The sequence below is a fragment of the Anabas testudineus genome, chromosome 22 (genome assembly GCF_900324465.2).
Source record: "Anabas testudineus chromosome 22, fAnaTes1.2, whole genome shotgun sequence".
NCBI classification, from domain to species: domain Eukaryota; kingdom Metazoa; phylum Chordata; class Actinopteri; order Anabantiformes; family Anabantidae; genus Anabas; species Anabas testudineus.
In genome coordinates, this window is record NC_046630.1 from 1,223,600 (window position 1) to 1,243,846 (window position 20,247).

The following is a 20,247-nucleotide window of genomic DNA, read 5'->3' on the forward strand; positions in this document are numbered from 1 at the left end:
CTGTTTTTCTTTTCTTACAGGAAATTGCCGTGTATCGCTGAAAATCCATTGAAAGCTTCAAACAAAGACAAGAAAAAGCAACTGTGGCTGCAGCCTGAATTCCTCCACACACACACACACACACACACACACACACACACACACACTGTCCATTGTCTTCTCCTCCATTATCAAAGCCAACAGTATGTTTTTTTTCTCCTGTGTGTGTTTTGTGGTGCCGGTGGAGCCGACACCCAGTGGGAGAGCCCGCCTGCCTGTAGGGGGACAGATGGGTGTAATTATGTTATTTTTACCTCCTCTAGGAGCTGGCTGCCAGCTCGGGGAAATTAGCATCACACCTGTGTGTAATTGGCTAAATTAGCTTGTCGAGCAGCAGAGCTGAGACAGAGGTGGACGGTAAGGTGTGTGTGTGTGTGTGTGTGTGTGTGTGTGGGAGGCAGGTAAAATCAGCGAGGAGCTGTTGGAGAGGAGGCTGTCAGGGGAGCGAGCTGTCACACCTGGAATGGATAATGTCACCCAGCGGCTCCACACACAAGCACACACTCTGACACACAGTCACACAACAGAAAGACACGTTAAAGGACAAACTGGAGGAAAAAGACACAAAACAAACACACACACAGACTGAGAAACAAAAACAGAGGAAGACATAAACACACAAACAGCGAGCAGACGCACAGGAAGCTCATTACACATGCTTAAGCACACAAACACGGCGTTGGCCACAAACCATTTAATTGGACTAGAATAAGATGTCACCTGTGTCTGGACATGTTGTCTAGATCGGGGAGAAGAACTCACTGCGGTCTGCGTCACATCTGGTGTGAATAACATCTGTATGTTCTCGTGTAATCAACAAGTTTAAAGTTCAGCAGAAATAATTTCTCGTCCTGTCATTATGTCGAGAAGTGTCTGATCTGCTGCTGGGAGACGGTTTATTACCAACAGTGGCCTCTTTTTCATTTCACCTTTTGTTTACTGAACTATTTTGGTGTAATTCTGAAATCTTGTGTTTGTGGAAGATAAAAAACAAACTGTTTACTGACAGACTGAGGGAGAGACTCACCTTTACTGCATTAACCTGTGGCTGAATCACAAAAAAGACTAAGCATGAAAGTTGTCCGTGATTCTTGTCCAGATCAGTCGTGTTCCACACATCACTGACAGCAGAACAAACGACTGATGACAGGACATTCGACTGATTTGATGAATGTATTGTTTTATTCTCTTCTGGCCTTTTAGTTTCTTCTGCACCTTTCTGGTGTCGACAGTGAGTCGACACCAGTAAACTCTCTGATCACGTACAATTCATGATGTTATCACCTGGAGAAACTCATCTCTGAAATACAACGACAGATCGAAGACACTGATCCTCTCAAAGAAAAATATGTTACAGCATTTATTCTTTTCAGTTGATGTAACTGTAACAAAGTCATTACCGCGTGTCCAAGTCCAATATTTATTCTTTTTGCTGGACTCTGCCAACTCCGACTCTGTAGCTGCTGCAGCTCTGTTGAAAAGTTTGGGGTCATTTATAAATGTGCTCATTTGTAAATAAAAGCAGATTTGATCACATTCATCAGCATTAGAGACGGTGTTAGTGTTGTAAATGACAAAAAAAACGTGTTGTCTGGTTCCTTTACCATAAAGACATTTGATGTTTGACTTTTGCAGGAAAAAACCCATGTTCATAGTGGAGGAGGCACCAGAGTACGCTGGTTTGATTCTGGCCTATCGACCCAAACACCTCAAATGTAGCAGGGAGGCAGCAACAATGAGCTGAGTTAAATACTGAAGATATCATGATGCTTCAGTACCACAGTGGGAGACAGAAAGAAAAAACCTGCTGACATCTGCTGCAGGATTTCAGCCCTCGAGCAAGGCAGCAGCCAGATGAATGTCTGGTTGCATTATTTTAATGTTCTAGAAAGGTTGAATGTTTGCTGAGGAACATGTATTATCTGTGTTTTCAGCTTCTGACTCAGCTTTTATTGTTGTTGCCTGAAACAATGCTGCAAAAATATTAAAAAAACAAAAACCAGGTAGTGAAGAGAAAAAGCCAGAGATGAACTGAGTCGGTAAAGATGAAAAACTTTGGTTGTTGGACACTGATGGTGATCAGTGTTCAAATATCATCAGTTCACAGTTTATCAGGTGTCTTCAGCAACAGTCAGGAGAGCTGATGCAGACTGTCGCTGTGCTGATGCCCTTCATAGTGTCATGTTAGGGTGGAAACCACTGATCTGATTAATTATGTAATGAAAGATATTAAGAAGAAATATCAAACAAATGAGTGATGAAAACAAACTTTAAAGAACAGAATGATAATTACTACACAGTACAAGATAAATGAAAACTCAAATGTTATTTATTCAAAGGCAAAATGAAAAGAAAGACACCTCAATGAACAAAGCAAAAACATTTGACACTATTAAAAAACAGTGATAATATTAACTGTATAATGATGGAAATTCCCCAGTAACATCAGCTATAGTTCTAATGGATTTATTATTTGATTTATATTTGATTTTTATCCCTTGAATCACTTCATGGACTCAGTGGCATCTTCCAGACGAGGACGCGTGGTCTGGAACAGCATCTCTGATCTGTTGGCTCCACCTGGTGCTGACCTGTAATAACAACAGCAGGTTGCAGCATCGTCTTTGAAGAGGTATGAAGTTCAAAAACAAATCAGTACAGAAAAAAGAAAGACTTAAACAATTAAAATTAAGTCAGTCTATATTTAAATTATTCAAACATAAGAGGAAATATATGTAGACACTATGCTATGGCCACATCAATTATTTTACTTTAATTGTAAGATGAGTGATACAGATACATACATATATATTGAATTGCCAATGACAGTAAAATAAAACAAATATAAAATTGTATTCATAAAAGCCACATTTCTTCCAATTGAACCAGTAACTGTTTTATCATTTTAAAACACAGACTACAACTTTTTTTAATCTAAAAAGAAATATGTTCTGGTTGTTCTTATTAATTAGTTTGTGTTAATAATTTTAAGTATACTTTAATTTGAATAATATTTTAATTTTAATTTCAAATAGATCCAACACAGTAACAGTGTGTGGAACCGTCCAGTTCACAAGGGGGCGGTTAGTAAAAGTAACTTCCGTTTGGTCGAACTACAGAAGAAGAAGAAGGACCGGAAACGGGTTCTCTAGTTATTGTTAACTTGCTAACAGAGCATGTTGTTTTAATAGGAGTTTAACAAACAGTGAAAATGAGCAAACTGAATAAATCACAGGACTTTGACTCATATGAGATCGAGGAGCCGAGCGACGAGGAGAGAGCAGCCAGCAGGTAAGAATTAAAAACAGTCATCTTAAGAACGGCCTAGCTTTAGCAACACGAGGCTAACGTGCGGCTAGCTAGTTTAATGCTAACATGTAAACAAACCGGAGCCGGTTCAAGAAAAGCGAAATGAATCCAAGTTTTAAAGGTTGGAAAAAGCCAGCAGGCACGGTTTTACACCAGATACGAAAGAACTGTGATTTGAAACATTAATCTAGTGAGTCATATTTTGTATTAGCTTCGCAGAAACCACAGATTCGTGATGGTTATTAGTTTAAGTTTTCTATAAAGTCACATACAACAGCATTTAACTAATTTACAATGCCTGTCCTTTTATAATACATAAAACTAAACAATGACACACGAACATCACAAGACTCAACAACAAACACAATAAAATAATAATATAACCGTGAAAAGACACCAGTACAAATCTTGACTTGACATAAAACAGAATAATTTTGCTGTATTTTAGGATGGTCTTTTAAGGTAGGTCCCCCACTGACTGGCATTTTCTTTATTCATTTCTGTTTTCATGATTGTTCAGTTAATTGTTAGGTCTATTAAGTAAGAGCAAATAGTGAGTGCTTATGTCTCCCTATCTTGACGACAGTTGTGTGAATTCAGACTCCAAGACAAAGTGCAACAGGACAACATTTTTTTCTCACTGTGTTATAGTTCAGAGGATGAGCTAGATGTGTTGCTGAACGGGACTCCTGATCAGAAGAAGAAGCTGATCAGAGAGTATCTGACAGGAGAGAGTGAATCGTCAAGTGGGGATGAGTTTGAGAAGGAGATGGAGGCGGAGCTCAGCTCCACCATCAGAACTATGGAGGGAACCTGGGGGCCGTCAACATCAGGTAACACTCACCTATTATCTGACCAATCCTGCTGTGTGAAACAGGATCTTACTGTGAGAAGATTCCAGATTAATGATGGTGTTTGTGTTATACTCCAGCAGAAACCTTAGCACGTGGAAATGGAGGCAGTGGTCCAGCACTTCCTAACCCCCGGATGTATGATAAGGTTTACTTTGATTCGGACTCAGATGAGGAGGATAAACCAAGTAAGTGTGACTGAAAAACAAGTTTTCCTGCAGTCAACACTGAGTCATTGAGAATCAATAAGTTGTCACTTTGGTCTGGATGGATGCACATGTAAAATGCATCATTACACTGAATCGATAACCTAGTCAGTTTTGTTGAATCTATCTGCAGGCAGCTCTGCTGGCCAGAGGCAAAGACGAAGGACTATACCGACTAACGATGAGCTGCTGTATGACCCTGATGAGGACGACAGAGATCAGGCCTGGGTGGATGCAAAAAGGAGAGAGTAAGGCACTCACATGGAGTTGCATTTGTTTATCCAGAAAACACCGAATCAAGACTAGATGTTGCTTTTCACATGTAATCATGTCATCTTTTGTCTTCTTGCGGAGGTATAACAGCAGAAAACGACCAGCAGCAGCATTGAGGTCGCAGCGTCATCAACCTCAGGGTTTACCCAGCAGTGATGCCATTCTCAACTGTCCTGCTTGCATGACAACACTCTGCCTCGACTGTCAGAGGTGAGACTTCACAACAAGCCTGAGAACATGATGACATGACAATATGCTGCACTGTCACAGTGTGCAGTGCTTGATGGAACATCCACAGGCTCCTCCTGTTTGCATTAACTCGCAGCCTGTTGGACTATTCATAATTTCTGTCCTTTGTATGGTTTGATTTATGTGTTAGTTTAATCATCATGTTTCCCAGAGCTCATCAAAGTCAAATTAGAAACGTATGAAAGGAGAGAACGTGGTCTATTTTTGGAATTCAGACATTTCAGAAGTCAACAATTCATGCCAGATGGCCCTAATTTGCATAAAGTATAACATAGAATTGCTACTGTAGCTGACATAAGCTGAAGTCTAAAAGCCTATCAGCTTTTGTAAAAAGGTGACGTGCAAATGTCTTATTTTGTATGACTAACAGTTCAGAGGTCGAAGACATTTTACAAGAAAAGAGAAAATCAGATCTTCATGTTTGAGAGAGTGAATGTTTAGTATGTTTGCTTGAAAAATTATTGAAACTAAAAATAGTTTTTGCCAGTTGAGTAGTCAATTATTTGAGTTGCTCATATGAGCTGTAAATGAGTGTGTTTACTCTCGAAACTGGCACGACAGCCTCTCAGCTGATATCATTTACCTCATTTACTCATGAAAACTATCTGATACACGTTTGTTGACCATCTTTTTTGTGTCCACTCAGGCATGAAAAGTACCGGACGCAGTATCGAGCCATGTTCGTCATGAACTGCACGGTGAAGAGAGATGAGGTGTTACGCTACAAAACCCAGCCAGAGAGGAAACAGAGGAACAGGAAAAGGAGGAGGGGACAGAAAACAGAAACGGCAATGGACGAGACTCCCGATCCAACACCAGCGGGGATGGATGCTGACGAGGCTTACCACCCGGTGGAGTGCTCTGAGTGCTCCACGGAGGTGGCCGTGTTTGACAAAGACGAGGTTTATCACTTCTTCAACATCTTGGCCAGCCACTGCTGAGGCAAACTGAGTGAACTCTAAACACGATGCTTTTCGTCTGCAGTCAGTTTGTTTCTGACTGTTAGTTTCACGAAAGTTGCAGGATTGAAGGCTGCTGTATATAATTTTTGCCAAACAATGAATCACTTCAATTTATGTAGAAGAAGTCGCTTTTAGGGATGGACCCACTGAAATCGATGATCATAAAGGACAGTTCTCTTCAGCTGCACTGATGGGTGTGGTTTCATGGCCTGTGAGTGTTGTGTTTCACATCACTGCTTTCATACATTGTTTTCATTTAGAAACCCTGAGAAACACACAGATTTGTCCTGTTCTAGGCCATTTAATCTGCCTGATTCTAAGAAAAGAAATGTATTTCTGGGTGTGGAAAGCGGCTGAATGTCAACAGTACAACATCTATCACTGAAAGGTTGTGAATGTCTAACAAAAGCTGGAATTTGACACCTCTGTTTTCATGAAGTTTAACTGATACTGATACTGGATGGAGGCTGATACTGACATTTCTTTTTTGTTTTTTATTTTTTACATAAACATAATTTCCCCAGTATTGTGATAAGATTCCAATTTTTTGTAAGACATGTATCTTTCTCAAATAACAAATGCTCTAATTTTAATTCCTATTTAGGCTGATTGTAGTCTAGACTGAGCTCCATATCCAGAGAGACACACTTACCTGTAATAGTTAGGTAGGTTAAAAGGTAAGAAATTCAAAGCTCAGAACTTGGTAAGAAATTTAGAGGTGTTTCTGTTATTCTGCGTGGTCTCAATGATATAAATAGGAATAAAATGATGGGAGTCATAAAACAGTTTGCATAATGCAATAGAGTTTGAGCACAGGACAAACTACAACCCCTCAAAAGAATACACAGTTGAATAAACCATCTACCTTATCAAAGGCAGTTTGAAGAAAAACTAAACATGACCAGTTTTGTTGGAGTTTCTTCAGTTTGGTTTACACTCATATGCCTGTGTTTTAATCAATTATGAACCAGTAATATAGTGCGATCAGTATTTCTTGGCCAGAAGCAGGGAAACACGTTTTACACAGTATACCCATATCACGTCCGCTGCCACCCAATCAGGCTCTTATTTTGAAATCCGGATGTTGGAACACCCAGGTCTGCGTCAGAGCCGTGCGCTCGATCGCGGAGCTGTGATTGGCTGGGAGTGATCACCTTCTGATGAGACGTCACACGCTGCTGGACCGACGCAGACTGAACATTCAGGTGAAGCAGGTTCAGCTGAGCTGCTGCTGCTGAAGTTGGATCATGGCTCTGGGAGACTGTTGGAAGCAGTTGTCCTGGTTTTACTACCAGTATCTGCTGGTGACGGCCTTGTACATGCTGGAGCCCTGGGAGCGGACGGTGTTCAGTATCCTTTACCGAGGAAAACAGCCAGAGACGAAGCTAATGTGCTAACTGCTAACCAGCTATGTACCGGATATATGACGCAAACTAACATGAAATTCAATATTTACTCCAGTTTTATAGTCAGTTGTGTTGGGGACATAATATAGATGTAAATATATAAATATATAGGGGTTTGAAATGTTTCGGTTGTTCTCTGTTTTGTTGAAACTGCAGTGAAATCAGTGAAGTTCTGCTGTTCGAGGACAGATTGTTGTTCTGACTGATTCACATTATTAATATTATTATTAATAATTAATATTGATAAATCCTAACGGTTTAAGACTCGAAGTCTAACTCTGACTTTAAGTAACGGATTGTTCAACGCTTCGACTCGTTCATAGCGGAAGAGAACAAGTATTAAAATTCATCTGTTTGTGTTTTGAATGACTTCCGAATTAAAGACGCTTTAGTAACGAATAAAAGTCACTTTTCACACTTGTTGTAATACTCCCTCATCTGTAGCAGTACGTAGAGTGTTTTAAAGAGGTGACATAGTCACTGGAGTTTGGCATGTGGTTGATGTCTATGGGCGGCGACGAGGCTGAAAGCTGCAGCTTCCGACCCACAGTCAGCTGATCCACACATGGCAGGAGATTCATGTTGCATCACATGTTGTTCATTTCGTTCTGATTGTAGGTAACATCATTTAAAAGCTGAAACGAACATTGAGCTCAGGAAAACGTTAATATGGAAAGTCCTGACTACAAAACGGATGTAAAAATATGTATACAAGAACAAGGAAGGAATGTCAGTTAATAATTAAAGTGTGTCTTGTTAATAGTGGTTAGACTGTACTTTGATCTGTTTGTTGGCGTTGGCGTCACCCTCAGCTTGTATATCTTCCCAGAGGGTTAAGTGTGTTTGTGTAAATTAGTTTCTTTGGTCTGTTTTCTCCTGGACCAGTCTGTTGCAAGTGAAGCTGAGAGGGAAACCAAGCTAGACACTACACAGTGATGTACTTCAGGTTAGGGCAGCAGTTTTCAACCATCCCAGTGTGTTTCCGTTGTCCTTCCTTAACATCTCTTCTTCAGACTCCCTGCTGATCTCTGTGGCCGGCATGGCAGTTTACACTGGCTACGTCTTCATGCCGCAGCACATCATGGCGATCCTGCACTACTTCGAGGTTGTTCAATGACACGATGACTCTGCTCATCCCCCTGCTGGTCCAGTCTCTCTCTATGGCTTTCTGTCTGTCCATCTACCTTCCTGCCTGTCTTGGGTTTGAGGTGGGGATTGTTTCCAACCATGCTGAGACTGAACTTCTCCTCCTTCCCAATGCTAATTTATTGTCAAAGGTCAAAACGTGCCGGACCATGTTGGACATTGTTGTTCTCAATGACTGTTTCTGTCGAAAAACTTGGGATTATGAACAGACTGTGACTCAAAGACAAGGCCTTAGAGGGGTATATGCTTAGTTCGTTGTTTTTATCTACTTCATTATATGGACATCTGGTTGTGTAGCGTGACTGGATTATTTTATTTTTATTCCATTCACACATTGTTGTCTAAGAGTTTTACTCAGTGGCTGATGGCCATAATACATTGTTCATTTGCTCTATGTTTTGAGCCAAATATGATAATTAGAGCAGGATCAGGTCTGAATGAAGCAGGAGCTGCTGATGGTGACCAACCGTCACCATGGTTTTTAACACTCTCCTCAGTACTTTGTGTTTTCACAGAGTAAAATCTGTCGTGTAACGACTCTGATGGGAGCTGCAACATCATACATGTCCTGTAGAGGTCGTGTAAGCTACTTCATGGGCAGGCTACTGCACTTTGTTTCTGTAAAAACAAAGCCAGGTGATCTAGAACCAGTCAAACAAGGATTAATTCTTGTCACTGGAGAGACACATTTGTTGGTAACAATCGAAGCACAAGGGCCACAGTCCATATCCCACAGCTGTCTGTAGCTGATGTCACCTTTTAATACAGTGTTTTGTTTAGTTTTTTTACGATGACTGGAGGTTACAGGCAGGATGAAGCCACGTTTCCCTTCCAGAAGCCTCCTCCTAAAGCTGATGTGGCCGATGAAAAGTGGTTTCCTGTAAAGGAGTGGTTCTCGGCCTGGAGGTTCCAAGATAAACTCGGAGCTGTTCTGATTGTAAAAATTACTCCAACTGGTTTATTTTTTCTGGCTTTTCCTCAGTGTTTGCTAGGAAGGGCAGGAGAATTTTACGGCTTCAGATGTAGAAATTGTTAAAGTGAAATAATCTGAGATGGAACCATCAGCCACAGCTCAAACAAATCTAGAACCTGTGTCAAACGCTAATGATTGGACGTGAAGGCTTTTAGCAGTGTGCTGAATCAGGGTGCCTTGATGAAATAAAATGAACCCACCAATAAATCTAATACTTTTATTTCTGACTATAAATATGGCTGACACCACAGGATGAATGAAGGGTCTCCTGGAGCGCTGCTTGTGCAGTGGTATAAATTGGAACAATGACTAATGCAACTAGAAACGGGGTCTGTGCTCTGCTGTTCTGTATGTGACAGCTGAGCTGAACTCAGCCTGTTGGAAACGTCCAGCTCCCACTAAATTCTTCACCACAGTGCAACTTTGAGTTGTTGCTCCCTCTGACTCATCTGATGATGAGCCTGTTGTATCTTTGGAGAGCAGCTGTCAGTGTGATATACAATGATCAACAGATTTAAAATGACGCAGTCGTCCTTTAAACCCCCACTGGTATGTGAAAGTGCACAGCCGACGGCGTTCACGGTTTCCTCTTTGTACAGAAATGTTAAAGGTTTCAATTTTTAGCACATGTATTCCTACTGCTACTGGTTTATCTTGTAAGATTGTGACGATTTTCTTTCCTGCAGAATTCTGTATTTTTCTCTACTATGTGTATATATTCTTGTATACATATTTGTAAAGTTTTGTAGTCAGATATGTTGGATTATAGAATAAAACACTTGTGTTTTTTTGTGAGCTGCTGACTAAATAAATACTCTTCTATAACTCGGAAACCATTAAAGGGATATTTCACTAAAATAAAGTTGTTTTGCCTTGTTTTTGTTCAGTTACATATTTAGTTGCTGCACTGTGACGGTTGTTTTGTCTTTTTAACAGCTGTAAACAAGGTAAAGAACAATTTTTAGCTACAGCTGCTTCAGGCACGGTGAATCTGTTTAGCTTGTACTGTGTTTGCACAGTATTTAAACACAGGTACACTTTATGACAGCTCATGTGATTCTGTTACACTGTAGTTACGGCTGTTGGACACATGATGGGAGTGTTTCTATGACTCCAGCTGCTGCTCTCAGCTCTGTGCACACACACATTTTCAAAAAGACACCGTGTCACAGGAAGAATTCTTTAACATTTTATTGATTTAGTTAAAATATTACTGTGTGTATATTTTTGCTGGGGCGCCAAGAGGAAAATCTTTAAAGACACTTTATTGGATGTATTGTTAACAAAGCATTTCAACACCAACAATTAAAAGGAGTAAAACAAATGAGTGAACAATATGAGAAATATGCAGCATTCAAGCACATCTGTTCACATCACGGGTTATTAATATTGTAGTTTTCTAAAACAACTTACTAACACATTAAAAGGAAACTGTTATTAAAATATATAAATAATAAAAAATAAGTGAAATTCCAACACAGTAAAACATAAGAAAAACAACAATCCAGTGGTTCAACTTCTTATTTATTTTAACCGAGGAACAGAACTATAGTCTGACCTCCTGCGGCAGAGTCGAGGGGCCCTGATTCCAAAGGTCTGGTTCCCTCTGGGTTTTAGCCTTGACCTGGGAATTATTAACAGACCTCTGTGCTGGAGGATTCAGGCTGCACGGGATTAGCCTGATATGGTGGGTTCTGTCTTAGTAGCTGACCTTCATTACTTCACATTTGTACTCTAATTTTGTGTATTCCTAAATTGGGACAAAAATAATATGTACACAGAGAATCCAGAGTTTTAGATAGTGTTTGTGGTACTATTTTCACTTTGAGGAGGTGTAGAAAGGTTTAAGAGCTTCTAAAACACTCTGGCTTGAAGGTAAATAAGCATGGAAATTTGCTATTATTATAATTATGACTGCTTTCCTTCATCGCAGTTAAAAAATAAGTTATTCACTTCATCCATTAGGATGTTACATACAGTGTAAAATATGATGAGCTTTGAAAAATAAAATACATATATATATGTGTGTGTGTGTTATTACAGTCATGTAAATCAGAAAAACTAATGTTAGTATAAATATCAACATACACATAGCTGTATAAATGATGTCTTGCTCCTCCTAAATCACCATCGTTATTCATGTTATTGCTGCTTATCAAACCTTCTTATATCATTTTTTGATGCTATTAACCATATTTGTATTTTTGTAGCTGTGGTTTATTGCCTTGTTCATTAGGAAATCTAGATGAATCAATATTGAAATAATCAGTAGCTGCAGCCTCCTCCTGGACATTTGACGGTACCGGCGCTGGCCTCCAGGGGGCAGCACGGAGCGAATCGCTGCTGAGCAGGACGGCAGGAGGGGGGGCGAGGAAGAAATGACGCGCCATGTTGAATCCTACAGGTTGGTTCTAATGGAACATGAATTAGTTTGGAGCAAAGATTTTTAATCTTTAAAACACGCTGGATATCGAGGTGGATTCCGATGAGGCGTCGCAGAGAACCTCTCTCCAGCCGTCATCTGGGTTCGTAGATCAGTGTCCTTTACATCTGTTCAACTGACAACTTTAGAAACAACGTTAGCTAGCAAAGTTCAACGTAACGTTAGCTTAAAACATCCAATGTCGATTATACCGTTTTTGTGGTTTCCCGTCGTGTTATCTGTAACTGTTAGCTGTGTTCCTAACATGATCATTGAAAATGCTTTAATTTAACCACATGAAGCTCGAAACACGTTTGTTTCACAACGGCCACGGTTCTAATTTCATCCCTCTTAGTAACGAAATCCTATTGGCTAGTGAGTTTGTATCTACGCTTCTATTGGCTAAGCGCTAGGTAAGCCACTTCTCGAGGACCTTTCCTATTGGCTTGTAAACTCTTAAAATATTTAAATCCTATTGGCTACTTAGCTCGTCTCTGTGCATCTATTGGTTAAACGCAGCTCCAGAGTTTTCCTGTTTGATGAACCTCTTTAGATTCAGTAAATATACAAATGAAAACGGGAAACGAGGATTTAAAAGACATGTTGTTTAGTATGTAAGTCAATAATTACATTTAGGAAGTTCTCCTTGCACAAGAATAAAAAGTTCACTAACTATAATACAGCATTAATAATCATTAAATATCAGTGTTGGCTTACGTAGATGTCAAATTGTGTCTAAACGTGTGGCCAATGCGAATGGAAACGATTTTTTCTTACAAGCAGATCTTCAACAAAACCGGTTTTCAACACGTGTTGCACTGGGTTTTGCACAAGTCCAGGCCTAATGAACTGGGACATGAACTTCCTGGCCTGTGGTCTGGATAGAGAAAAGCCAGAGTTGTCTTTGCTTATCTGTGTTTGTGTACCTTCCTGTACATTTGTCTTCTTCACTGTCTGCAGGTATATTAGTTTACCGTCCAGTAAAATGTTTTGGATATAGCAGCACTATCTGCAGATTTTTATCCACAAAATAAAATGGCTTGGAATCTGTGTGTTAATCTACTTTGTTAATCTACAGCATTTAGAATTCAATCCGCATGTAAAAACAAGTGGAAATCGTGCTGTGTCTGTGTTTTGCCTGTTTATGTGTGGCATTTGATGGCGGTTCAAACTCCAGTCAGCAGCTTGCTGTGCGTACGTGTGAATAGCTTCATCGTCTGAGTTAACCAGTAACCAGACCTCTGTTTCCTTTCTGATCTGCTGCCAGCTCAAGAAGGAGAGAGTGTGTACGTGTTGTAATTTGAGAAATAATGTGGGAGGTTTACTTTAGAGCTCAACTGGTGTGTTTTTAAAGTCTGGAAGTAATATACAGAATGGTTTAATTGGAGTTGCCTGATTGCTGATAATCAATTTGTGATCATTTTCATGTCCGTAAAATCACCAGTAATTTATTTCCCTGCTGAATCAACAAAGCATTTACAGCACGGGAGGGACAGGATGTTTTTTTTAGTATGTTCAATTGGGTTTATTCAAGTTCACACATGATGCAAACATAAAAATATCAGAAACACATGTCAACTTTTGGTTTAAACTTATAATAAATAAAATATCTTAAAAAGAAATTGTCAACTGTATAAAATGCATTTTTATAAGGAGTTGATTGAACTCTATGATCTTTGTATTTTACTTTGTAGTGTCCTATCTAGACATGAACTTCCTGACATTTTTTTTATTGGCAGTGTAATTAGCCTTACTTTCTTTTTTATCGCAGGGAGGTCACGTCTCTTCTTCAGGAAAACCACGTTAACATTTGTACTTTGGTGTTTTGTTTTTGTTTTTTTTTTTCATTTGTTCCACCCAGATTTTAATCTTGCTGATCCAGGGGATTGAATCAGGCACCTTCCGCTGACTCTTCTAACTGTAAGGTCACCACTGATTTCTTACTGTGTTTGATAACTTAGGCGTAAAGGCATATTGAAGTTTTTATGGAAACAAATATAGTACATAAGTAAAAAATGGTTCTTGAACTTACTGTGAAAAATATATCTTTACAACTTTGTTCTGCTTCACATTATAGGTTTGCTTTGTAACCACTGAAAATGTATATTAATTAAAATTATGTTTCAGTTGAGCTGCATAGTACTGCATCTAGTTTTCAGAAGTGTTAGGTTTTGGATTTCAAACTTCTCATAATCAGCAAATAAAACAACAAGTAGGACCTGAAAAAATGTGGCACAATTTCAATCTAATTAACAATTATTTTGTTAGTTTTCCTTGGAAACTGATGGATATGTTTATGAAGTATTTCTCACTTACCTACTACATGTGTTTTCTTTATATCTTATAGAAAACTTGATGGTATTCAATGAAAGCATCAGTTAAAACTTACTCCATTTACATATTTATTAGTACCAAACTGTCTTTCTTTAAAATATCCTTGCAATTTTTACCGATTGTGCTGGCCAGTTATTGGGAAATTATGAAATAAAAAATAGAACATTAGCTGCAAAATATGGGCATGCATTTGTAAAATTAAGCTTTGTTCTTAATAGTTGATAGTTGCACTTACATAGCAATTTTCTACTTTGTTGGTATTCAAGGCAATTTACACCGTTTCTCATTCACTCAATCACATACAGACTCGCATATTGATGGCAGAACTTCCTTAGAGCTGGCATGACCTTTTGCTGAGATGCTTGTTGACATAGTGTTTCTGGAAATGATAAAGGGAATTAATCACTGATGCATGAGATAATGGATTACAGCTGTAGTTAGAGTCAGGATGTCTTTTCATACTATTGTTCACATTTTTACTTTGGTTATGTTGATGCAGCTGAGCAACTTTTTACGTCCGTGCACACCTGTTCAGTCGCTGAGGATAGTTAACCCCCACTGCCCACAGTCCAAAAGTCAGTAAGGAATTTTACCCAATTTCCAAAGACCACATTTACTTAGCTGTGTCTAGGGCTGCGGCTAACTGTAATTTAACTTTTAGTTTATCTGTTGGTTATTTTGTTCTGTACCCATTGAGATTAACTTTACAGTAGCTGCAACCAAAGAATCTTGATATTTTCTCATTGACTAGCAACTCAAAACAATGAGTCAATTGTCACAACACGCTGCTAAATCATTGGTGCAGATCGATGGTTATTCCCAGTTATCTTTCTACTTCTAGTTCAAAGCTCCTCTGGATGACACCAGTTCAGGTTTCAGGTCTTAAACCTTACATTGTAAAGTGTCACGATGACATCTGTCTTGATTTAGTGCTATATTAATAAACTGGACCTCTGGACGAGCAGGTTGACCAACACTACATAATGAGAGAAACCAGATGACATCTGGAAAACTCCTCTAGATGTTGTCACCCGGAGGGTTTTCAACAAGAAGTGAAGGAATGTTTGTTACATGAAAGGCACAGGGAAGTATGTACTCCCCAAACTAGAACCATAGGATGCAAGTTGCCCTTTAGCATTGTGATTGTGATAAGAAAGTTTGTGATATGATCCTTTCACCAGATCACGCTCCTCTATTGTGAATGAATGAACAAGCGTCATGGTGTAAAGAGTTGTAGAAAAGCAGTCGTTTGTCAGTTTAAAATCAGTATTTTGCTGTGTAATTTGGGGGAAGTGGTCCTTTCAGGATTGGTAAACTAAATTAAATCAGACTGTGCTTAATTCATTTAGCGTGTGTCGTGTCATAAAATACTAGAGCTATTACTATTTTAATGCTGTTGGAGCTAATTGATGGTTTGAAAGCCATAAATTTAATTGTTCGACATTCTAAAATGTGGCAACTTTATGCTTTTCTTGGTCTCGCATTAGTGAATGCTTTTGGCATTGTAGACATAACAAAATGACAATTAATGATCACTTTGTGTTATAGAGCTCTGGAAACTTGACAAGTTCTGTTTATTCTGTCATTGGAAAAAAGAATGTTTGCACTTTTATTCCAAAAACACTGAACAATATGTAGTAAAACTCAATGGACTAAACATTTCTGACCTTTACAGTTCCCCTGGAGTGATTTTTGAGAAATACTGAAACTGTCACAGCGTTACCAACCTCTCGAACCAACTTGTTTCTCAAATACCCAATATTGCAGGAACACAGACAGTAAACCAAAAAATTAATTACACTGTGATGTTTTCTAAATCTAGAAGGTTGTTTGACACACTCAGCCAACTGTGCAGGTGTTTTCTCAATCTGGACTGAATGATCTGGTCGACTGGTTGTAGTGAATAACTTTATTTACACAGTCTAATGTTATATGTACAAGGGGGGAGAAAGCGGCATCTTTAATACGAATAATGTCATCATCACATTTATTTTTTCTCTCTAAAAGACTCTAAAACTAAATTAGTTCTACTCAGTAATTCAGACTGTGACTGCTGCACTGCCTGTTAAAAGACTTTTATGTGCGACTTCTGCTGCTTATTTCGTTTTCAAACCTTAAAGTGTAAAAACTGTACGTTAAATATATCCCTGTGGAAATAGAGATGGTATGTGTTTGTAAAATCTGATGGTTAGAGAAAACTTTATCTAAATAACCATAGTAACGGTCAGAGGAACCCGATGTCATGTAAAATGTTTTAAAGCAGTCTTCTGTCATAAGTGTGTTGTATTAAACCTGTATGTCATGAAGCCAGGACTGAGTCGGTTCAAAGACGACACGTTATTGTGTTTTTATGTTTGTAAAGTGTTTCGTGCAGAGCACAGAGCAGGAGAAGTCACTGACTCGTTCGAATTTTTTGGTTTTATGTGTATGTATATGTAATCCCCATTAGTAGAGTAGTTTCAAGCAGAATATCAGGCACATAAAACACATTTAGACGTAGGCAACCTTTACAAACATAAAGATGTTTGTAAAGATAAAATAAAATTTCCTCATACCATTGCTTTTACCACGGGCATATATTAAATGTAGTGTTTGCATTTTTTGACAGTTCTATACCGAAACAAGCAGCTGTAGCCGCAGCTAGGAGACACAGGAGTTGCGTCTTTTCACAATCAGTTTTACTTTTTGGCACGACATGTCTCTAATACCCAATGAAAAAATGTAATTAGTTGTTATTCGTTTTCTCCATTTTTGATTTGTGCACAAAATTGGAAATAGGAAAACAAACCATTAACTGTTTTTTCATTTTAGTTTTGGAAGCGAAAAAAAACAAAAAAACAAATATTCTTTCTGTTTTGAACAAATGAACAAAATGGAACACCTCATACATGAAATAAATGAAATAATCATCCACCCTTATTTTAGTTGCAGTTGTCACACAAATGTCAGGAAGTTTCCATTACAAGTGAATGCACTGTCATTACTCCTACCAACATGATGGCCTTTTAATGTGACTCATGAATTCTGGGATTGTGTGACGTCACTTCCCGGATGTCCAGAGGACATTAAAACGGCTAAATCTTCAGAATCAGAAGAGAACAGTCCAAATCACAAAAAGAAAAAGATTTAATTTATCAACTAACTAACTAAAGTATAAAATCAGACTTCAGTAAGAGTTCATTATATTTTCCAATTGTCTTCTGTTGATTAGTAATCATATCTGCTGAAATCACAAGTTACTTCATGAAACCAAATTTGGCTGAACTTACCAAAAAACATCTCCCTGTGGCACTCTCTGACCTTTGTGTTGCCTGTGGCACTGTTTCTGAACTCTGTCTGAGCAGGAACGGATAAAAATCCAGTGTTTACACTTAAACCAATTCACGGCAGGTCCTGACTGACCGTGGGGCGTTAGCGGGAGTCACCATGCTGGCAGAGTTGGCACAGCTTCTCTCACACCATCACTGGTAGGAAGCTGGCTGCTGTGTCGAGTCTCACGTATACAGACATTCCTCAGAAATGAAGCTCCGGGGAGAGAGCAGCTGCGGCGACGAGGCACGATGTGACACGTCTGCACTGGCTGCACAAACACAATAACTGATATACACTTTCCTTATTAAGTATTTTGTAATCTGATAACACAGTTCATTTTCCATGTGTCCCTGAACGCACCAGGCAGGGTCATTGAGTGTCAACACAGTGATGATAATATTTACAGTACCAGCCGTCCACAAGTGGAAATGAGTTCCCTTAATTACGATTTTTTAAATTAACATCCTGACTGTTTTTAATTATTGAATTATGTCAAATATCTGAAAATGCTGAAATTATCCCAGAGCTCAAGTCTGACATGGATGGACAAACAATTCAACACCTGAAGATTTTTAGTTTACAATCAGACAGAAATGGTAGATTCCTTTAAATCTAAGAAGCTGAAACCAAAGGAGCTTTTTTTTAAGGAGGACATTTTACCTTGATAAAGGACTTTTTAAAGGAAAACTGATAACAGACTAATTTTCTGTTCATTTTTACACCAAGATAGAAACAGTCCACAAAGTATTGTGGTGTTATCTTCATGTATAGATTCTAAATTGACAAGAGTATGCACATTACTTAAAGAATCTTTATTTATATTTTCTCTTTGACTAAATAACAAAATACTTAAGCTTCACTTTACTTTTTGAGCTTTCAGTCACCTCTCACCGCCTGACATCAGCTTATGGTATTTGGACTGACAGCCGTATGGTTCAAATTATTACTATTAAACTTTCCCAATGACAGGAACAAAAGGTATAGTTCTTTATCAAAAATGTACCCAAACCACAACATTTTCCCACTTTAGAAGCTCGGAGCAGAACATGTTGACTCAGGTTAAAACTGTTGCAGATGAATTGTTTATCATCAGTTATGGTTTCAGACCATTCAGAGGAAAATATCTGAACATTAGCTCTTTATTATCTGTTGTATCATAACCTGCTGTTTCATTTACAGTGGTAGAAAAAACTGAAACCAAAAACAAGTGGGATTTATTTTTACTTTACTTGAATATTTTCTTTTATTGCTAGATTCTGACCCAACTATATTTGAGTGAAACTGTACTACATAGACTATTACAGCACCCAACTGTATATACAAACACAGCTTAAATTATTATTTAATAGCTATAAGTAACTACGTACATTTACTTGCACTACAGTTCAGAGGGAAATCTTGTATATTTACTTCACTTGATATATTTTATAGCTTTAGTTACATACAGATCTTTTAAAAAATCTAATCATCTAATAAATTATTATGAATGAAGCGGCCATGGGTACAAAAACTGGTTTTACTGCTCTTCTACAGCTTGGAACACAAACCTGATTTATATTTTAGCCTCTTTTAAGTTTCTGTTTTATCTGATATTTAGAGCAACTTCCTAAATTAACACTAAGATAAATCAACAGATCAGAAACATATGAGACACAACAGAAACTAAAATGAAGCTGAGATGAGAAAAAAAATTGTCTCCTGAGCTGTAAGCAGTAAAACTTTCCTCTGGGAGACGGTTTCTTTTTGTCTCTACAGATTTTGCAGATTTTGTCTTTGTTTTTTGTACAAGAAGTGTAAAAGTGACCTGCTGAAATGAGGGTTGTCTTAGTTCTAAGTTGAGTACTTCAAATACAGTTTAGAGTATGTGGTTAGTACTTTAATGTGAGCAAAGAAGAATCAGAAGTGGCACTTTTGCTTTTCGTGAAGTCTTTTATTTGGACTTTTAATGAGGGCTGAGTTTATGCACTGACTTCAAGTAAATGTTTGTATAAAATATTGGCAAATATTTAATTGTTCAGCATCTGAAATGTGAATATTTAAATTTTTGACTTATATTTAAGAATCTTTGTAGTTATAATGAAACCAGTCATCAGCTCCACCTCAACCTACTCTGCTCACATAATCACATCACTGATGGTAAAAGATTGAATATTCAGTATAACATGCACAGGGGCCACTTTACTACAATGAGTAATTGTACTTTAATTTTGAAGTACATTGTCGTGATTACATTGAACATACTTTAACTTGTACTGCAGTGGATTAGTACTTTTATTTCAGTGCAGTCTCGGCCTGTGTTGATGGACCACCGGTCCCTTCTCATGATGCGCTCGGTACCGGCTCTGCCCTCAGGTTCACCTGAGTCCTCAGGTGACGGAGCTCCACTCGTGCGTCGCTGTGCGTCGGTGGTGCGCGCCTCGGGCACGGGCACGGGCTCGGGCACCGTGTTATGGAGGATGATGATCGGACTGTGGGGATGATATTAACACTTTGGTGACATGCGGCCTTATTTGAGGTTTTTTGACAGACAACACAGGTGGAAACGGGCTTTAAACGGCAACTTTAGACCTGAGAGTTGAATGAAAATGGACGAATATGACATTTTATTACATCTTATGTATCAAATTGCAGCGATTCATTTCAGTCAGCTAGACACAGACAAATCTGGAACTTGTGTGAACACGTCCAAACGTGCTTCTTATTAAAGACAAACTGAAAACATGTCGATCAAACGCTTCTGCTGACCTTATATTAAGTTAAATACG

General features: G+C 38.5%; 2 protein-coding genes across 3 annotated transcripts; both read left to right on the forward strand.

The window, feature by feature from the left end:
* Window positions 1–3,168: 3,168 nt before the first annotated feature.
* On the forward strand, window positions 3,169–6,725 carry eapp (e2f-associated phosphoprotein). 2 transcript variants are annotated; one of them, XM_026339019.1, is made up of 6 exons: window positions 3,169–3,330; window positions 4,000–4,181; window positions 4,280–4,387; window positions 4,539–4,653; window positions 4,760–4,888; window positions 5,574–6,725. In XM_026339019.1, exons 1-6 carry the CDS (start codon window positions 3,251–3,253, stop codon window positions 5,866–5,868), a joined length of 909 nt encoding a protein of 302 aa, XP_026194804.1. In that variant the 5' UTR covers window positions 3,169–3,250; the 3' UTR covers window positions 5,869–6,725. The 2 variants fall into 2 exon arrangements, with proteins under 2 accessions (XP_026194804.1, XP_026194805.1); XM_026339020.1 differs by having other exon boundaries at window positions 4,283–4,387.
* Window positions 6,726–7,066: 341 nt separating this feature from the next.
* Window positions 7,067–10,276, forward strand: sptssa (serine palmitoyltransferase, small subunit A). Its single transcript, XM_026340390.1, has 2 exons — window positions 7,067–7,239; window positions 8,309–10,276. Exons 1-2 carry the CDS (start codon window positions 7,137–7,139, stop codon window positions 8,410–8,412), a joined length of 207 nt encoding a protein of 68 aa, XP_026196175.1. The 5' UTR covers window positions 7,067–7,136; the 3' UTR covers window positions 8,413–10,276.
* Window positions 10,277–20,247: the final 9,971 nt, after the last annotated feature.